Source organism: Oryctolagus cuniculus, chromosome 8, assembly GCF_051225735.1.
Source record: "Oryctolagus cuniculus isolate XC-2025 breed Fujian yellow rabbit chromosome 8, ASM5122573v1, whole genome shotgun sequence".
Taxonomy (NCBI): domain Eukaryota; kingdom Metazoa; phylum Chordata; class Mammalia; order Lagomorpha; family Leporidae; genus Oryctolagus; species Oryctolagus cuniculus.
Window position 1 is genome coordinate 146,499,567 of NC_142874.1, and position 19,713 is coordinate 146,519,279.

The 19,713-nt window shown below is 42.7% G+C and overlaps 1 protein-coding gene across 2 annotated transcripts in view; it reads left to right on the plus strand.

Annotated features, from left to right (window-relative positions):
- The window catches only part of CSMD1 (CUB and Sushi multiple domains 1), a 2,062,046-nt gene that overhangs the window by 1,707,300 nt on the left and 335,033 nt on the right, over positions 1-19,713 (plus strand). For both annotated transcript variants that reach the window (XM_070047233.2, XM_070047234.2), the window contains exons 22-23: positions 1,507-1,676; positions 5,449-5,605. In XM_070047233.2, the coding sequence (XP_069903334.2) occupies positions 1,507-1,676; positions 5,449-5,605 (327 nt within the window). The remainder of the gene's footprint in view (positions 1-1,506; positions 1,677-5,448; positions 5,606-19,713) is intronic.

Sequence of the window (19,713 nt, forward strand, 5' to 3'; positions counted from 1 at the left end):
AGTTAATTTCCAGTTCTGCCTGCGATGTTGCGGACCCTACTTGGCCATCCCCTGGACAGCAGTGGTTACTGTGGAAGCTGGGCCGAGTGAAGGGCTTTTCAGCTTAGAGTGGACAAGGCCTGTGGCCCTGACCTGGAGCCTTCGACTCCAGAGCAGATCTGTTTCCTGTGGCCCAACTCTTGGCTGGCAGAGCTGCCAGGGCTCTTCGTAAGCTGACTTCTGCTGCAGCCCTGGCTCTCCACATGGAAAGCCCCTGCAGTGGACTGGTGGCAGTCATTAATGAGTTAATGAGAACAATCCTCGGGACCTCAGCGGGAATCTCCAGGAGTTTCCTTCTCTCCCTGGGGATAGGGAATCACTGCTCCTGACAGAAGTGATTTAGTAAGTCACAGAGAAAGGGGAGGGATTAGAGTGATCAGCACTGTGGGAGGGGGCCACAAGTCACAACTGTACGTATTACACATCATATGCTGCATAGATATATATGTGATAAAACACAATACCTTAGGTGCCAGACTCTGAAATTCAGCACAATACATCCCTCTCCCCTCTCATCACTTAAACAACATTTTCCTGATGTTTGGTCCCAACCTGATCATTATTCTTCCAATGAATACAATGTTTAAAAAATGCTAAGGTGGCAAATAAACGAATTGTTGCAGAATTCTGATGTGTTTTCACTTGCATGTAGGTGCACGTGTGTGTGTGTGTGTGTGTTGTGTAGCAACCTTATTATTCACTATTATTTTGAACTCACATAATTTTAGAGCTGAAGTTTTCAACAAAAGCGTTCAGATTCCCGGGGGACAATACTGGTATTCCGAAGTCAGGAGATGTTCTGAGAGCCAACAGGAAATAGAAGCTCTGCTCTGCTTATTTTCACTCTTACCTTGACTAAAGGCATTCTGTTTTATGCAAACCTGGATCTGGAAATGAACTATGCCCTTCTTTCCTCAGGAAATGGGGCGGAGAATGTGTTTACTGCCATTGAACTCTGTTCCATTGGAGTTAGAATGTGAATGCATTCAGAGCCAAGGCCCATTAGGAAGCAACTCAGAGGCTTTATCCCATCCCTAGATCCCTCCTTGGTGTGCGCCATGTAGGGAAACTGTAGCAATTAAGTGCAGAATTGGCACATGGGGATCTGCTGGGGTGTTTTATGCGGCAGACAGAGAGGTAGGTGGCCACCCTGGGAGATAGTGGGGGAGCCACAACACTTGCAGGGTATCTCGTTTATCCTACACCTGTCTTATGATGACAAGCTGCTTCTGTGGAAAAAGAGGTCATTCTGTTCAAATGAATGAGAAAATCTTGAAAATGGGGTAAATGGGATAGCTTTTCTCTCCATTAGATAAACAGTACAAAAATGTTATGAACAAAAGACACATGAATAACAGGCATACTTTGATAGAAGAGAGAGCTGTCATAACTTTGAAGTTTTTGCTCTATTAATATCAGTAATTCCACTTTTGAATCCTCTTTTCCTTAATGTTCTTTTTTTTTTAGCTGAATGTGGAGCAAGTGTCAAAGGAAATGAGGGAACATTACTGTCTCCAAATTTCCCATCAAACTACGACAATAACCACGAATGCATCTATAAAATAGAGACAGAAGCAGGCAAGGGGATTCATCTCAGGGCTCGAAGCTTCCAGCTCTTTGAAGGAGATATTCTAAAGGTAAAGGACCGGTTCATCACCACTCACCATCCTCTCCTCTCCAGCCATGTATTAGTCATCTCTCCATCATCAAGTCTGTCAATCATCTAACACGTATCTGCCATCACCTAACCTTTCATTTAATCCATCCATCCATCATCTGTCTTACCATCCCATCATCCTTTCCTCTCAAGGAAGGTATTCTCTATCCATAATCGTGCCTGTCTATCATTAACATGTCTATATGCTATCACCTAGCCCAACATCTAATCCACCTATCTGTCATGTATTTCTCTCATTCCATCCGTCTATATACTAGATATTGATATGTAAATGAATCTGTATATGTCTGTATAAATCATTCTTGTTTATTTTTGCAATTGATTTGAGAAAGTGCAATGGAGTATACTTAGAGTATATGCAGACTGAAATAACTGTAATAGCTATATATCTTGGCAAGATTATTTAAATGTTTGATCTTAGCTTGTTTGAATGTGGGAACATGCAATGGTATTTAAAGTTAGGGGTTGTTTTGAGAATTAAATCCTGTGATTCATGTGAGTGTTCTAGCATTGTGCCTAGCACATAATAGTAATCATTAAACCTTCCTGATACCCTATACTATCTTTTCCACATTACTCTGACTTTTAAACGTGGTCACAACATTGAGAACTGAAAGGAATGTAAAATGAGAATGGAAGTAGTTCTCTTCTGTCCTTGGAACACACAGTATAGTCCCCACATGGAGAAGCTGGGCCAGAGCAAGACACAAACCTTGCTGCGGGTTACAGGGGCACCTAGATCCTGCCTGGATGCGTAAAACCCAAGCTCTACCTGCAAATGCCCCTCAGTCCCTAAGGGTTCCAACATAGCTTCCTGTCTCCTGTAGCTGTGTCAAGAGATCGGGGACTCTCAAGAGGCTAGGGACAGGGGAGTGGGTGGCCTGGCATTAGGGCATGGAAGGAGAAAGATTTGAGCAACCAGAGTTAGTGCCCTGGACCATGAGCTCCAGCCACCTGCTTTGCCCGGTGCAAAGGAAGCAGTGTGCCCTGATGATGAGGCTGGTGTGTGCGACGGAGGGTGGCCTGGTTCTTCCCACGCACATTCTCAAGATCTAGGATTTTAAAATTGTGTTCGCATCTACATGGATGCACAAATTCAAGTGACTTTAAACTCACTATGAAGAGAACATGCACAGAGCCTGTCATCCCTAAGCAAGGGGCTGGAGGTGGAGCTGTGAGGGGTGCCCCTTGACCTCCTCAGACGTTCTGTGCGAAGGCCAAGGGACGCTTCAGATTAAAGTGACTTACTTCCTCCTAAGTCCACAGCGACTGGTTTGCAATGCCGTAATTCAGTGGAATGGATTTCTCTACTTTTTATTCTACTTGCTCTTCCATTTTAAGTCTTCTGGAAGCTCCTGCTGGCAGTGTGGAAGACTGCAGAGCAGTTTGGGTTAGGAGATTAGCATGTTCTTACTAATCTAAAAACTGTGTAACATTAGGTCCTAAGTAAGTGGTTTCTGAATTCTTGGATAACCTCAAGTCTAGAAGTCAGTAAACCTTAAAAGAAAACTTTTAAGTAACTCTGAACCATACTTTGATGCAGTTGTGTGAAATACTGCATAAAATATACACTGATAAATATTATTTGAGAGGAATCATACTCATTTCTGATTGTAGGCAGTGTAAGCTTGGTTATAACAACAGGAAAACAAAAACTCAGTACTTTTTCATTTCAGAAAAACTGTCAATCATGTAAAGTCCCTATTTGTTTTGCAGACATATATTTTTGAATATGCCAATAAGTAGCTCAGTGTTTAAAAATATGCTGAGTGAAATCATCTTGACTTTTGAGGGAAAGTCCTGTCCACACTAATGAAGACGGAGTGTTGTGTACACAGCCCCCTCCACACATGAGGGATGAGCATGACTGCGTCGTGTGGACAGACTGTGTGAGAGAACCTGTGGTGAAGGAATGCTTGCTGGGAGGAGCCGTGGATTCTGTGAACAGGCCCTGGGGTAGCTCCTGTAACCTGGGGAGCTTTTCCCCAGGCCTTCCAGCTGCGCCCTGCTAGGACTCCGTGTGATGCCTCTGACCTGTGACCATCTGCCCGGTCCACCACGTCCCCCTGTGCGCATGGCGCTGGTTACATGCCAAAGTCCGAGCGAGGTCTGTGGTGACAACAGCTACAGTCTTGTGACACCCAGTGGCTCTAGGGACCTTCTTCTAAACATTGAAAAGAGCCCTGTGAGTCGAGCCCCTGGTGAATGAGCTACTACTGTAGCTCAGGTGAGGTCTTGTGCAGATCTGAGTTAGCCTGATGCTGGTTCATTCGGGATTCAAATCAAGGCTTCTGACTCCCACCCTTTGCTGTATTTCCATCTGTGACCAGCGCAAAGCCTGAGGTCAGGTTCTAGCTTTGTAGAGTGGATGGAAGAATGCTCTGAAGTCAGCAGGTGCACGCTCACTTGTGGTGTCTGCTGTCCAGTGCGCTGCTGATCGCTGCTCTGGGGCAGAACCCCGGGTCCCAAGAACCTCACAATTGAGGGCTTGAATTGTCTGTCTTTGGACATGGTCACTGGGAGGCCCCCGGGAATGAGACGCTGTTCATGACCCCTGAGATCTGCTGCAGCCCCATGGAAGGCTCCGTCAGGGCCTTGTGACGGAGCCGAGACCCAGGGGAGCTGCTGGCGACCGCGCTTCAGGACTGAGCGATGGGCCATGTGTTTCAGCCCCGTCTGCTCTCTGTGGATGTGGCATGTTGTGAATGACAGAGAACTGCCTGGCAGATGGAAGAACTGAAGATCCTTCTAGGAGGCCTGGACATTTCCCTTTGAAACTCTTTATTAACTGCATGTAAGATCTCACTACGTCTAATGAAACCACCCGCTAAACAAGCAATAATTTTAAAAGATGTCTCGCCTTGAATAATAAAATTAGAAGGAACTTGATTCTACTGCACTGCCCTGAGATGATTTACTTGTAATGAAATTGTATTTTCTCCTTTAGTGATTGTGTGTAGCATGTGGAAGTCTGTTATGCAACATGTGTAGTTTATATGTTTATTAGAAGAGCGATGAGAGAACCAAGAATTAATGTGCATGAGGAAGAAGTGGAGGAAAAAACAGATAGTGGAAGAAGTTTTTATTTTTATTTATTTTTTAACTCAGTTTCAGAATTGTGTAAAAGTTATGGGGTTGTGCAGAGCTGCAATAAACCCCACGCGCAGCTTCCCCATTGTTAACATCCTAGTCTGTAACTGCAGGGAGAGCTCTGGCTTGATGGGTGTAAGATGGTCCGAGCACAAGTACAATCTAGTTTTTATGGCTAATGGTGAAGACAATTACAGAACATTATTCATGAGGAAGCCATCCATTGGGCTTTCTTTTTTTTCTGCTTAATATTAACAGGACGGATTTCATGTAGTTCAAAGATGCAATTTTAGGAATATAATAGTATTTCCCTCCCTCCATCCTTCTTACTTCTTTTCTCTTTTTTAAATTTTTACAGTAGCATACTTTTAATTTATAATCAGAGGTTAAGCCATCACTTAATAAAGAGTTCAACAAGTAAAAAGTAGAGAAATCAGTGTTCTGCAGGAGTATAGAAAAAGGGCTGTAAAGAATAATCAAATCCCAAAGGGTCAGTTTCATTTATATGCATTCACTTTTTTGCAAAACATGGTACAAAACCACATGAAACCACATCTATGAAGAACTGAATGTGTTGTTAAAATTACTACCGTAAGAGCACAGTTGAGAAGCAGGGCACTCATGCTGTGGGTTTCCATTAGGTTTACGATGGAAAAGACAGCTCGTCTCGGCCACTGGGTGCCTTCACCAAGAGTGAGCTCCTGGGCCTGACCCTCAACAGCACCTCCAATCACCTGTGGCTGGAGTTCAACACCAATGGCTCAGACACCGACCAGGGCTTCCAGCTCACCTATACGAGTAAGTGCACCTGACAGTGTCCTGTGCTTTTAATCTTTATTGTTCAATTGTCATTTTCTGATGTGTTTTGTATAAAACATTCTGAAAGTTCCCATGAGGCAAAATGTAAGCGCCAATTATGAACTGGAATAGCATTTAAAATATTGGAGAAAAAGAGCAAAGCTCATGAATATACTTTTTTAATTTTCTATATAGAGACATAAATAATGCTGATATCATTTTATATACTAATACACTATAATATATAATATATAATTAAGTTCCTATCAATCTTCTTGTAATTATTTCCCTTAATTCTCCTATTTACATTTCTCTACCCTGTTTACTTTTTTATGTTTTATTATGGTTAATATAAAGAAAACAGATTTCATATATTTCATAGGTACAGTTCTAAGAAGATAACAATATTTCCCTCCCTCCCTCTCTCCCTATCTTACTTTCCCTTTCCATCCTACCTTTTTTTTCTTTAATTTTTGCAAAGACATTATTTTGATCCACTCTGTAATCACAAGATTAATACGCCACTAACCATATATCCAACAGGTAAAAAGTAGGAAGATCGCAGTTCCATATGAATATAAATAAGGGCTAAAACCAGCAATCATGACAAGATGTCATTTCATTCCCATACATTTTTTGTATTCTATATTAACTGCCATGTATCAGAGAAAACATATGACATTTATCTTTTTGGGACTGACTTAATTCACTAAGCATGATGGTTTCCATTCACACCCATTTTGTTGCAAAAGACAGGATTTTATTCATTTTCGTGGCTCAGTTGTGTTCCATAGTTTATATTTACCCATTTTATTTATCTAGCCATCAGTTGATGGATATCTGGGTTGATTTCCTTTCTTAACTATAGTGCCTTGAGCTGCAATAAACATGGGGATACAAGTAACTCTTTCAAATGCTGATTTCATTTAGTTTGGCTAAATTCCCAGGAGTGGGATTGCTGGGTCACATGGTAGATCTATTTTTAGATTTCTGAGAAATCTCCATACTGTCTTCCATAATCATTATACTAGTTCACATTCCCACAAACAGTGGATTAGGGTATCTTCCCCCCCACATCCTCAAAAATATTTATTGTTTTTTGATTTTTTGATGCTAACCATTCTAACTGGGGTGAGGTGAAACCTCATTATGGTTTTAATTTGCATTGCTCTGATGGCTAGAGATTCCAAGCATCGTTGGCTGTTTGAAATTCATCTTTTGAAAAACACCTATTCATGTCTTAGTCCACTTCTTAACTGGTTATTTGTTTTGTTGTTGTTGAGTTTCTTGGGCTCTTTATAGATCCTGGATATTAACAGTTTATTACCTGCAGAGTTTGCAAATGTTTTCTCCTATTCTGTCAGTCACCTCCTCACTTTGTTGAGTGTGTCTTTTGCAGTGCAGAAGCCTCTAGCTTGATATAACCTCATTTGTTTATTTTGGCTTTTATCACGTGAGCTTCTGCCTTCTTTTCCAAGTCTTTTTCTATGCCAATGTCTTGCAGAGTAAGTAATTTGATGTATCAGGTTGTAGATTTATTTTTTTATTATTTTTTAAAAAATTTTTGACAGGCAGAATTAGACAGTGAGAAAGAGAGAGAGAGAGACAGAGAGAAAGGTCTTCTTTTTCCAGTTGGTCATCCCCCAAATGGCCACTACGGCTAGTCCACTGCGCCGATCCAAAGCCAGGAGCCAGGTGCTTCTCCTGGTCTCCCATGCGGGTGCAGGGCCCAAGCACTTGGCCATCCTCCACTGCACTTCCGGGGCACGACATCCTTGATCCACTGTGAGTTGATTTTTGTGTAGGGTTTAAGGTAGGTGTTTTGGGTAATGCTGCTGCACATGCAGAGTGAATTTTCCCAGCACCATTTGTTGAAGAGACTGCCCTTTCTCCAGGGATTGATTTCGGCCCATTTTTCAGATATTAGTTGATTGTGGCTGTGTGGACTAACTTCTGGGTTTTCTATTCTGTTCCATTGGTCTACATGTCTAATTTTGTGCCAGTACCAGGCTGTTTTGATAACTGCTATATAATATGTCTTACAATTTGCTATTGTGATACCCCATCTGTTTTTGTCAAGATTGCTTTAGATATTCAGAATCTCTTGTGTGTCCATATGAATTGCAGCTCTAGTGATGATACCGATCTATTAAGAGTGTCTTACTTTCATCTGGATTGCATTGAATCTCTAAATGGCTTTGGTAGTATGGGCATTTTGATGATATTAATTCTTCTGATCCGCAAATATTGAAGTTTTTTTTTTTCACTTTTGTATGTCTTTTTCTATTTCTTTCTTTAATGTTTTACAACTTTCATTGTAAAAGATCTTTTACATCCTTGGTTAAATTTATTCTAACACATTTAAAACTTTTTTGTAGCTATTGTTAATGAGACTGATACTACAAATTCTTCCTCAGCCATGGCATTGTCTGTCTATACAATGGCTTTATTTTTGTGTGTTGATTTATATTCTCCAACTTTACCAACCTTTGTTTTGAGTTCCAGTATCCTCTTAGTGGATGGAGTCTTTGCTTTCCCTATATATAGAATCACGTCATCTGCAAACAAGGATAATTTGGCTTCCTCCTTTCCAATTTGAATCCTGTTGATTTCTTTTTCTTGCCTAATGACTCTGGCTAAAACATCCAGAACTGTATTGAATAGCAGTGGTGAGGGTGAGCATCCTTAGTCTGGTTTCAGGTATTAGGGAAATGCTTACAATTATTCCCCATTCAGTATGCTCCTGGCTCTGGTTTTGTCATGTATTGCCTTTACTGTGGTGATGAATGTTCCCTCAATACCATTTTGCTTAAGGTTTTTATCATGAAAGGATATTGTATGTTATCAAATGCTTTCTCTGCATCTGTGGAGATAATCATATAGTTTGTATTCAATTTGTTAATGTGGAACCACTCCTGCATATGTGGAACCATATGGGTGAATGATCTTTCTGAAGTGTTGTTGGATTCAATTAGCTAGCATCTCATTGAAGAGTTTTGCATCTATGTTTATCAGCAATATTGGCCTATAGTTTTATTCTTTGTATATTTTTCTGATTTTGGAATTAAGGAGATGCTGGTCGCATTGAAGAAATTTGGGAAGATTCCCTCCTTCAGTTGTTTTGAATAGTTTGAGAAGAACTGGAATTAGTTTTTCAGCAATGAAACCGTCGGTCTTGGGCTTTTCTTTGTTGGGAGGGCCTGTATTACTGCTTGAACCTCCGTCTTGCTTATTGATCTATTTAGGTTTTCTTTGTCTTCATGAGTTAGTTTTGTTAGATTGTATGTATCCAGAAATATGCCCATTTCTTCTGGATTTTCCAATTTGTTCATATATAGCTGTTTGTAGTGAGTCCTGATTCTGTGGTATCCATAGTAACTTCTCTTTATTTATCTCTAATTTTATAAATTTGGGTCTTTTCCCTTTATTTTGCTTTTTTTTGGTTAGTTGGGCTAATTGTGTATCAATTTTCTGTTCCTTAGGTTGTATGATGTTTTTAATGTTGATTATTTTCCTAGCTGCCTACTTTCTTATGAGTTATAATTTATACACTGTTGACCAGATAGTCAATTTAGACATATGATGAAAAAAACGGTAGTTTGAAATTTTTCTACTTAGAAGTATTCATAATTTAATATTCAAATAGATGGATGTGAAAAGAAAGCGTGGTAATAACACTTAAGAGTTCCTGGGCTTAAAAATATTGAACATGATATAGGGTACATTAACAAAAATCCATGTGTGTATATATGAAATAATTATAATCAGTAGTCTCTATCATTAGTAATAGTGATTGAATGACTGGCATGTAGAAACCATATACCTCCATAAACAGGTATACACATGTACAACAACTACGTGTAGTAAATGCTGGCCTAGATGTTGTCAATTTCCCAAATGAGAAAACTGACATGAAACATTTGAGTACAGGTCCAGGACCATAGCTTTATGAGTTTGTGGGTCCAGGATTGCTGCGTCACTCCCGGTTTTAAGTCATGTTCTAAAACACTCCCTACTAATGATATTAACATGGATGTTTTTGAAGTTGGAAATGAAGAAAACAAGAGAAGTTATTTTTTTCAAAAAGAGGAGTTTATAATTTGATAACTGCCGGTTTCAGGATTTTTAGTTACATACAAAGTAATAAATTTAGTTTTTACTGTGGGCACCTAAGAATAACTCATCAATTAACTAAAATACTGAAAATATCTGAAACAGTCCAATTACTCACTAATTTGATGATTAAAACTTTTGTAACATTGAACACCGTGACATAAGAAATTAAACCTTTTGGATTTTTAGCATGACAATGTGTTATTGCTCAAGGCCGTTACCTTTATTTGATGACAGGCAAATGAAGTACTGGAAAGATGGTCATTGTCCGATGGCTCCAGGGCTAATCCATGAGGAGAAAGAGGATTAAGTGCCTCACATGCCCTGAGTGGCAGAAATGATGGTGGAAGAACTGTCACACTTTGAGAAGACAGAATTAGTGTGGCTGACATCATGAAAAAGCCAATTTTTTTCTTTTTTTATTTTCATGATGATATCATTTAGAAGATTTACTAAACAGAACACACATCTAGACATTTGAGTACATGTGAAATTAGTAACAATTGGTGTTATAATGTCAGTTTACAATTACAATTGGATTTCCCTCTCATAAAGGTTTCTGAGAATCCCTGCATAGCCATAGTGCTTGCTGGCAGAAGCAATGGAGTTACTGGGATGTTTCCTCCTACTTTTTTTTACCCACCAGGATGTTCACTGTTCCCTTGTTTCCACTGCACGTGTTCATCCCACTTCCTTGCTCCCACACTGGTCTGAGACGGATGTGGGTATTGAGGAGACCCGTAGGTGCATTTCTGAGTTTACGTGGTGGGGGGGGGGGGGTTCCCATGTGCAGCTGTGTTGTTCTCACAATTTGCTTACCGCTAGACACGTGTGTTCTCTTAGTTGACCATACACATCGTGTGTTCTACCGTGCTTCATCAATGAAGAACAGCAGTCTGACGTGGATGCCTTCCTTCTTCTCTCTGCATCTCTGCCTCTCTGTAGCCTCATCCTTGCTCTGCACTGCCCCAAACCCTTGAGATATTGGTCTCACACGTCTTCTACCAGGCTTCTCTATGCAGAAAGCATTGGCTCAGCTGGTAAAAGAGAGCTTATCAAAAAGTTCTGTCAAATAATGGAAATAAGAATTCACTTCATTCTGATGCAAAACTACTGTAATCCATGCATACGAGAGTATGTGAGGGATCTTCAAAAAGTTTGTGGAAATTGTAGATTATGAAAACCATGTGTGGTTTTCAGAATTTTTTGCACCAAAAGATAATTTTGTCTCTGTGTATTCTTTGTGTTTGATTCATTTATTTTTTGCTAGAGAAGAAAAGAAAAACATGAGTTATCATATGTATGTACACATATATATAATTACTGGCAGTAATTATGCTATGTAAAAAGCGATAAATCAGGTGAAGATAAGAATACACAGGACCCCTGGGTCTTCTGGGGAGCTGGGGGAGGCCTCGTGGAGGTGCTGACCGCTAACCCTGAGTGAAGAGGATGAGCGGAGACCTGCTGGGCAGAGCAGGGCGGCCAGCTGTGCAGGTCGCTCTCCCCTTCATGAACAGTCAGTTTTATTCCAGCTCACAAGTACATCAGGGTCTTCGGTTCTCTTAGCTGAACTGCAAATACTTACATCAGAAATCAACACCTTCCGGGTCTTTCTGAAGATACCTGGCTTCATGTGCCTGTGTTCATAGCCACCAAGTATTTGCAGACTACACCCTCTACTTGGGAGGTGTGCAAAAAGCCAGGTCAGCTCTTGATGGCATCATGGCAGGTTGTGACTTCACAGGTACTCTGAAAAAATCTCTGATGCATCTCCTTCACAAACCTGCCCACATTCAGTACCTTCTTGAATTCCTTATACCTGGACAGGTGAGTTGTGTTGTTAACTTCATTAATTCTTAAGAACACTTTTTAAGGAGTCAAATGTACTCCCAAAAATCTTTCAAACCCACATGTTCCCAAAAAGTTTTGTGAAAAGTACTGTTACCACGGCTTCTTGCTAAATCCAGATGTTGGTGCCCAGGTAAGCTTAGCTCCTCCTCACTCTTCAGGAAGTTACTTGGAACTGCAAGCAACTCTAGGCGCACCATCCCCGGGGACACAGCTGCTGTCACCTCTCAGTGCCCTGCACTCAGCCACACTCCATCACTGACTTCTTGTGTGACCTATACCACAGTCCTTTGTTTTTCATTACACAATTTTATGAGCAATAATTGTGCATATTTTAGGGGGCACAGTGTGACATTTCAGTACATACATGATGTGTGCTGATCCACTTTATAAACACTTCTGCTTCTTGGACATGCATTTATATTTGGCTCCATTACTAGAAACTCTTCTTGTGCAGTAGTCAGTATCAAATCAGAGCTGGATCAAAAAAATGAGGTCCAAGTGTTACAGAAGGAACTTGTTTTTAATTATATTTTTCAACACTTTGAAGTTCCTTCATATTTTATTTCTTGCTACATTTACAAGCCTAGTACATGCTTCCTGTTTTACCTGCATTCATGTGTCATCGGAGCAGCTCTTGACTTAGGAACACTTGCTCTGTGTCTTCATGGTTGTGCACAAAGTGTCTAGCAGGAAACCCAGGCATCCGGGATTTCTTGCAGTAGGATCAGAACTGGGCAGGGTGATGGAGCTGTTCCCAGACCTCCAGCCTCGGGCCTGTTGTGAGTCCATGGTTCTCCAGGGCAACCAGCAGAGCTCTGGGGTCATCGGCTGTTCTAACACTGCAGCTTTCCCCTGAGAAAGCTTGGATCTGTTCATCTGTTTATGGGCACCTTCGGAAAGGTGGGTGTTACTGATTGCGTAGTAAACCAAGTTTCCAAAAATAAGAGAGGCACTCCTTGGTGATGATTAGCATTGAGTTCTTACTGTAACCTGTTTGGCAGGAGTAACTGTCCCTCCTGTCTGAGTTACCATTTGTCTCTACCGCGGAAACACAGGGTCTAAGTCTTGCATGCAAAGTGTCTGACAGCCAGGACTTACGACCCAGGGTGCTGGTGGCTACATAATCTGCACGGTCTTAACTTCTCATTAACTTCTTAGGTTTAAACACTAATCGAGTTTAAGAAATCCCAAGCTCTTAAAACAAATCTCATGCATGAATCGAATATTCATCCCTAAATGATATATTAGAAATGAGAAATGGTTTGAACAAATTAATAAAGCTTAAGACTGTATAAGGCCACTTCCAACTATTTTGAAAAGGCTTTTGTAATTGTTCTTGCAAGTTAATGGCATTATATAGGGAAGCATTTGCTATTTAAATGTTCCAGATCCATAACAGATGTACATACATGAGTGGGTTAGAAAATGTCTGCAGAGTAAATATGTAGGTTGATAAATTCACCGAGGTTTCTGCAATCATATGAGTGATACTCACGTGTACTTTTGCATCTCCAGCCTTACCCCAATCTCGAAACTGTCCAGTAGCTCTCTTTGATTTTCTTGCGGAGTTAGGAACAATCTCCAAGCCTTCAGTTCCCTTCCTGAAGCTTCACGCAGGGAATGGTGCAGCTGGAATCCAAATCCAGGCCTCCTAACCAAAACCTAGCACAGCTGATTGACTCGTTCCAAACGTTTCGTGTGATCTGGCTTTGGAATCCAAATCCAGGCCTCCTAACCAAAACCTAGCACAGCCGATTGACTCATTCCAAACGTTTCGTGTGATCTGGCTTTGGAATCCAAATCCAGGCCTCCTAACCAAAACCTAGCACAGCCGATTGACTCATTCCAAACGTTTCGTGTGATCTGGCTTTGGAATCCAAATCCAGGCCTCCTAACCAAAACCTAGCACAGCCGATTGACTCATTCCAAACGTTTCGTGTGATCTGGCTTTGGTGAGCACGAGGGTTGACTAACAAGAATATTGACATCCAAGGCGTTGAAAAAGAGGAGCATCCAAGCTGTCTTTGGGGCAGATTGGGATAAATGTGTATTCATTAGACAAATGCTGTTTTCTGAGTACACCAATGTAAAATATTAAAGTTTACCTTTATTATAAAACCTTTTATTACAAATTTGTCTATTTTTTCATTTCTGGAAATAGCATGCTTTGGTTTTTTGTATTGTTTAACTTTGCTTTTTACGTTAATGTGCTATTCATGCAAGCAGAACAGATTCAGTGCAGTTTGTAGATACCGTTCTTTTTTTTTTTTTTTTTTTTTTTTTTTTTTTTTTTTTTTTGATAGGCAGATTTAGACAGAGAGAAAGTCAGAGAGAAAGGTCTTCCTTCCGTTGGTTCACCCCCCAAAAGGCCACTACGGCCCAAGCGCTGTGCTGATCCGAAGCAAGGAGCCAGGTGCTTCTCCTGGTCTCCCATGCAGGCGCAGGGCCCAAGGACCTGGGCCATCCTCCACTGCACTCCAGGGCCACAGCAGAGAGCTGGACTGGAAGAGGAGCAACCAGGACAGAATCTGGCTCCCCAACCGGGACTAGAACCCAGTGTGCCGGCACCCAGGCGGAGGATTAGCCAAGTGAGCCGAGCTGCGGCGCCAGCTTTTAGATAAAATTCTAAAAACATAGTGATACTGCTTTCCTCCCTCCTTTTCTCCTTCCTCCCTCCTTCCTTCCTCCTCCCCTCCCTCCCTCTCTTTCTTTCCCTCCTTTCCTTCCCTTCTTTCCTCCTTCCTTTATTAGATTTTGAGATAATTTGCATTATAGTAATTAACTTACATTATAGTCAAAGGCTTAATGCTCCACTGAACAAAAAGTTCAACTAGTAAAAAAGAAGACCCAAGTTCAACAGGAATGTAGGCAAAGGCTGTAGACAGAATCCAATGAAAAGGTGACCATTTCACTTCTACACAGCATACCACCTGGAACGGGCCTGATCTCATCTGAGCTAACCTATTTCCAATCTACATTATAGTCCAAGACTCCGTGGCCCTACTCAATAGAGAGTTCAAGGGCTACAAACAACAATCAAATGAAAAGATGTTCAATTTTGCTCACATAAAGTAAATTTTAAAATTGTCAGAAAATCATTAACACTACAGTAGTATGTAATTCCTATCAATTTGTCTGTCAAATACTTTGGGTAGGCATTAGGTACACTGGGTTCAGACACTAAATAGGACACCCATATGCCATATTGGAATTGCTCTGCTTCCTGCCCCATCTTCCTGATAACACACACCCTGGGAGGCAGCAAGAGGTGGCTAAAGTACTCGGGTCCCTGCCACCCACATGGGAGACCCATGCTGAGTTCTTGGCTCCTTGCTTTTTGCTGGTTATAGCTCAGCTGTTGAAGGCGTTTGAGGAGGGAATCAGCAAGTGAAATCTCTCTCACTCGCTCTTGTTCTTGTTCTGTTGCTTTCCATGCTTCCTTTCAAATAAAATTTTAATATAAGTAAGTATCTTCAAAAAAATCTACTTTCAAGCCAGCTAACAGCGTTCTGATACAGAATTGTGTCCAATGGGACTGTAATCGTAAATCCTTTGAGATCAGTGGCCCAGGCTGTCTCATGTTGATTGTCTCTGAACCTTGTCCAGACGCAGTCTGTGGTGTAACACGTGTGGATTGAGTCATTGTTATTCAAGCTGTATTCCATGGATCATGGAGTCTACAGAGCTGTCACAGGCCATAAACAATCAGAATTTCATCTGATATAAAACAGGCATTTTTGTTTTACTTGCTTTTGCCTTGCTGACCCAGGGGTGGAGGTGGGGAAGTTTGGCATTGGTGGCTGATTCAGAAACACCACAACACAGCCTGTGCATGAGGACGTGAAAGCCCGGAGCAGCAGGTTTGTGCAGCTGTCACCCTGTTTTATGAACATGCTGGTAGGACTGAAGTGACACCAGCCTTGAATACACCGTTATAGATGAGAGAGTGGCTCTGGGCATGAGGATGTTCTCAAGGCCGATGGAGAAGTACAAAGCATTGTCGCTATCGTACTGCAGAACAACTGAGAAATACTCCAGGCACGGAGCGCTCCTGGACATGGGGTGCAGCCAGTCACTGAAAACGCACCTGGAGCTACAGAGGACCTCGGAATCCTCCCCTGCAAGTCCTGGACGCCACGGCTGGACAGACAGATGGCTTTGAGCAGGACTGGTTGATGTCCTGAATGGGTTCATACCACGGTGTGAGGGTGTGCCCCCTCCCAGCTGTCTCTCCCCAACTGTATCAGCAGTTATCCTGGAAAACATTCTTCTCGCTAACCCCCTGAAAAGCAGTCAGACTTAAGTTTGTGAAGTATGTTCATGTTGGAACTGGTTATTATTTCTTTTGACAGCTACATGTTGGAAATCCTACTCCAGCTAAGTGGCAGTCCACAAACGCAGTGCCTACCCTCTAATCTCCTAAATGAATGCATTCACAGCACTCCTAGACATCCCTGGCTGTACCATGTAAGCATGGTTGGATTAAAAAGAAATGACCCTACTATTCGAGAACAGAACTCATTGCCTTCTCGATTGTTTCCATGTGTTGTATTCTAGGAACTGTCAAGGCAGCTTTTCAGACAATAGAAAAAATTTTAAATCATTCACAATACTATGGAAAAATCTAGAACAGGATGAAGAGGATAAGAAAATGGCCAGCCCAGCCCTGAGTCCACACGACACTCACAGATCTGTGTGTCATGACGCTGCTTTTGGTATCTCAGCATATGAGATGACAGTATCGCTGTGAGGCTTGGAAATAAAGCCTTATGGACAATATTCTGTTCTTAAATAGCTATTAACCTAGCTGAGACAATTTTTTTTTTATTTGACAGATAGAGTTAGACAGTTAGAGAGAGAGACAAAGGTCCTCCTTCCGTTGGTTCACTCCCAAAATGGCCGTTATGGCCAGAACTGTGTCAGTCCGAAGCCAGGAGCCAGGTACTTCCTCTTGGTCCCCCATGCGGGTACAGGAGCCCAAGCACTTGGGCCATCCTCCACTGCCCTCCCAGGCCACAGCAGAGAGCTGGACTGGAAGAGGAGCAACCAGGACAGAACCGGTGCCCCAACCGGGACTAGAACCCGGGGCCCATATGGGATGCCGGTGCCGCAGGTGGAGGATTAACCAAGTGAGCCACGGCGCTATCCCCACTGAGACAGTTCTTAAAAGCTGTGATTTTTCCAGCTGTCTAGTAGGTCATTTCACAAAGGTACATGTGCCTTACACATCTGTTGCTCAGGACCTGCAGCCACACACTTCTCACTGCAGCTCTGGGTTGGGAGTCAGGGCCCCTCCTGGGTGTTTGGCAATCCTCAGCCTCCTGCAAGTTCAGGGCCCTCCCAAGTTGCCGGCCAAATCCACTACTGCATGGTGGTTGGACCGAAGCTCTAAGCTCTGGACATCACCCCCAGGCAGGGCTGTACTTACTTATTTGGAAGGCAGTGTTACAAAGACAGAGATAGGGAGAGACACAGAAATGGATCTTGTATATACTGCTCCACTCCCCAGATGGCTGCAGTAGTTGGGGCCAGGAGTCGGGAGCTTCTTGGAGGTCTCCCACTTGGGTAGCAGGGCCCAAGCACTTGGGACATTTTCTTCCGCTTTCCCAGGTGCGTCATCAGAGATCAGATCAGAAATGGAGCAGTCAGAGCACAAATCAGCACCCATATAGGATGCTGGTGGTGCAGACCCTGGCTTAGCCTGCTGTGCCACGATGTCAGCCCCATGACACCTTCTATCCAAGAAATGTCATATATACATATACATACACACACACACACACACACACATATATACACATATACACACATACATACATACAAACATGTATATATGAACACACACATATGTATATACACACACACACACACACATATATATATATATCACTCCTGTTTAATTCAAATTGTTTATGCCCACGCTCTTTGTTGGAAAATTGCTTGGCAAGTGCCAAGGTTTTCCACTGGCTCCCAGCACTGCTGGTTGATTTCCCATGAACGCCGTCTTCTGCACACATTGGTGTAACTGCTGTTGTTCAACTCTGATTCCACAGTGAAGGTCATGGTGGAGTTTTCCAAGGCATTCAGACTCATCACAGACTAGGATGTGTGGCTTGGAGAGGCTGGGATAGAAACAGAAAAGTGCCAAGCACAGAGGACACAAAGAGTGATTTTCTCAACAGGTCTTAGGAGGAAGAACTGTGTTACAGTCTTCACTTGATATTTGAAGCACATGGCAACAAACAGAATCTTATACGTTCTCATGGGCAAATCTCTGGCGTTGATTGTCCACCATGAGGTTGCCACATTCTGACAGGTGGATAAAGGGCACCAGTGCTTCGGGATCAGAAGATGGAGTGAGTGACAGACAGCAAGGCCAAGGTCTGAGGACTGAGGACTGGGGCCTGGGGATTCACAGGTGAGAGCTGATGGAGCGTATGGATGGCTGGAGCCCACGCTGGTGTGAACTTCAGGCACAGACAGATGTCAGACCAAAGACAGAAACACAAGAAAGAAACGCACTTGATCCAAGTAGGATGCAGGAGCAGCACTCAGGGGTTGGGAGAGTAAGTGGTTTGGAGTCCGTTGCTTGGTCTCTGTGACAGGACAAAGCTAGATGATCTTGGTGTGTGTCTCAGAAGCAGACAGACTAGCCTCCTGGATTGGAAGGCGTGAGCCTACAGACACTGGGATCCAAATCACCTGGCATGCTCTGAGGATGTGGGTGTCCACTAAGGCCAGCTGTGGCACAGGGTGCTAATCTGCTGCCTAAGACACCAGCATCCCGTATGGGAGCACTGGTTCAAGTCCAGGCTGCTCTGCTTCTGATCCAGCTTCCTGCTAATGCACCTGGAAAGCCAGCTGAAGATGGCTCGAGTACATGGGTCCTTGCCATACACATGGGATACTTGGATCAAGTTCCTGGCTCCTGGCTTCACTGTGTCCAACCCCCCATGGTTACCACAATTTGGAAAGTGAACCAGTGGATGAAAATAATTAAATAAATCCTTAAAAATACATAAACAGTTGAGGTGTCTCTCACTTAGTGGAATGGGATCTAGATGGTAGATTTTCATAGAAGGGTAGCAAAAGGATGCCAGGCACATGGGGGGGAAAGAGGCAGCAGAGGACCTAGAGCCTGAGATCAAGTCACAAAGCTTATGTGTTTCACAGTTTAAGAGAAGCCAGTTACGAAATCTCCAGATATTCCCCTTTATCCCTGTTGCTTGTAGCGCTTATTTTATTTCTGCTCAGTACATATTGAGTCCCACTTCCTGAAACTGAGCTGCAGACCACCCAGTCTGCTATTTCCAGGTTAGATCTGTCGCAGTGCAAGTGTTGCCATTGAAGCAATTCTCCCGAGAGTTCTTATCCAGCACAGCACAGTGGCCTTCAGCTGTGAAGACCAAAAAAAGAAGAAGATCCAGCAGGCTTCAGTCTGATGTTTTAAAGAAACAGTTTCTATGTTAAAAGACAACTTGGTTCTTGTACTCAGAATTTATTGTGCTGTGAAGTAATGGAATGGTGAGGACTGAAACCCTTCTTGTCGTGGTTGAGGCAAGTGCCCGGCATGCACTGCTGTGACTGCACCGTGCAAACCTTTCCCATCCACATCTCCAGACATGCATGTCTATCTCTATAAACTGGCACCATCCCATAAATATCCTGAAAATTGCATTTTCCCTCTGCTTCTGTAAGAAAGCCACAGAATTACCCAGGACATATCCATTTTGAAAGGAATGACTTTCAGTGAGAAGAACACAATGGAGCAAGCATTTGGAGAAATGCAAGCATGACAGCCAGGCAGGCTGCCCCAGAGTACCCAGAGGGATGTCTATTGTTGTACAATAAGGGTGCGCTTTCTATAGGGCTGGGCCATAAAATAAACCCTCAATAATTCTACAATATCACAGAGAAAACGCTTGAGTCAAACTCAATACCATTATTGTTTTAATTTACCTGAGAGTCAGGGACAGATAGAAAGATGGAGCTCCCATCTGCTGGTCCGCTCCTGAACTGTTCACAGAAGGCGGTGTTGGGCCAAGACTGAAGCTGGCAGCCAGGAGCCCAGTCTCGGCCTCCCTCGGAGTTGTCAGGAACCAACCACCTGAGCCATCGTTGCTACCTGCCAGGGCCTCCAT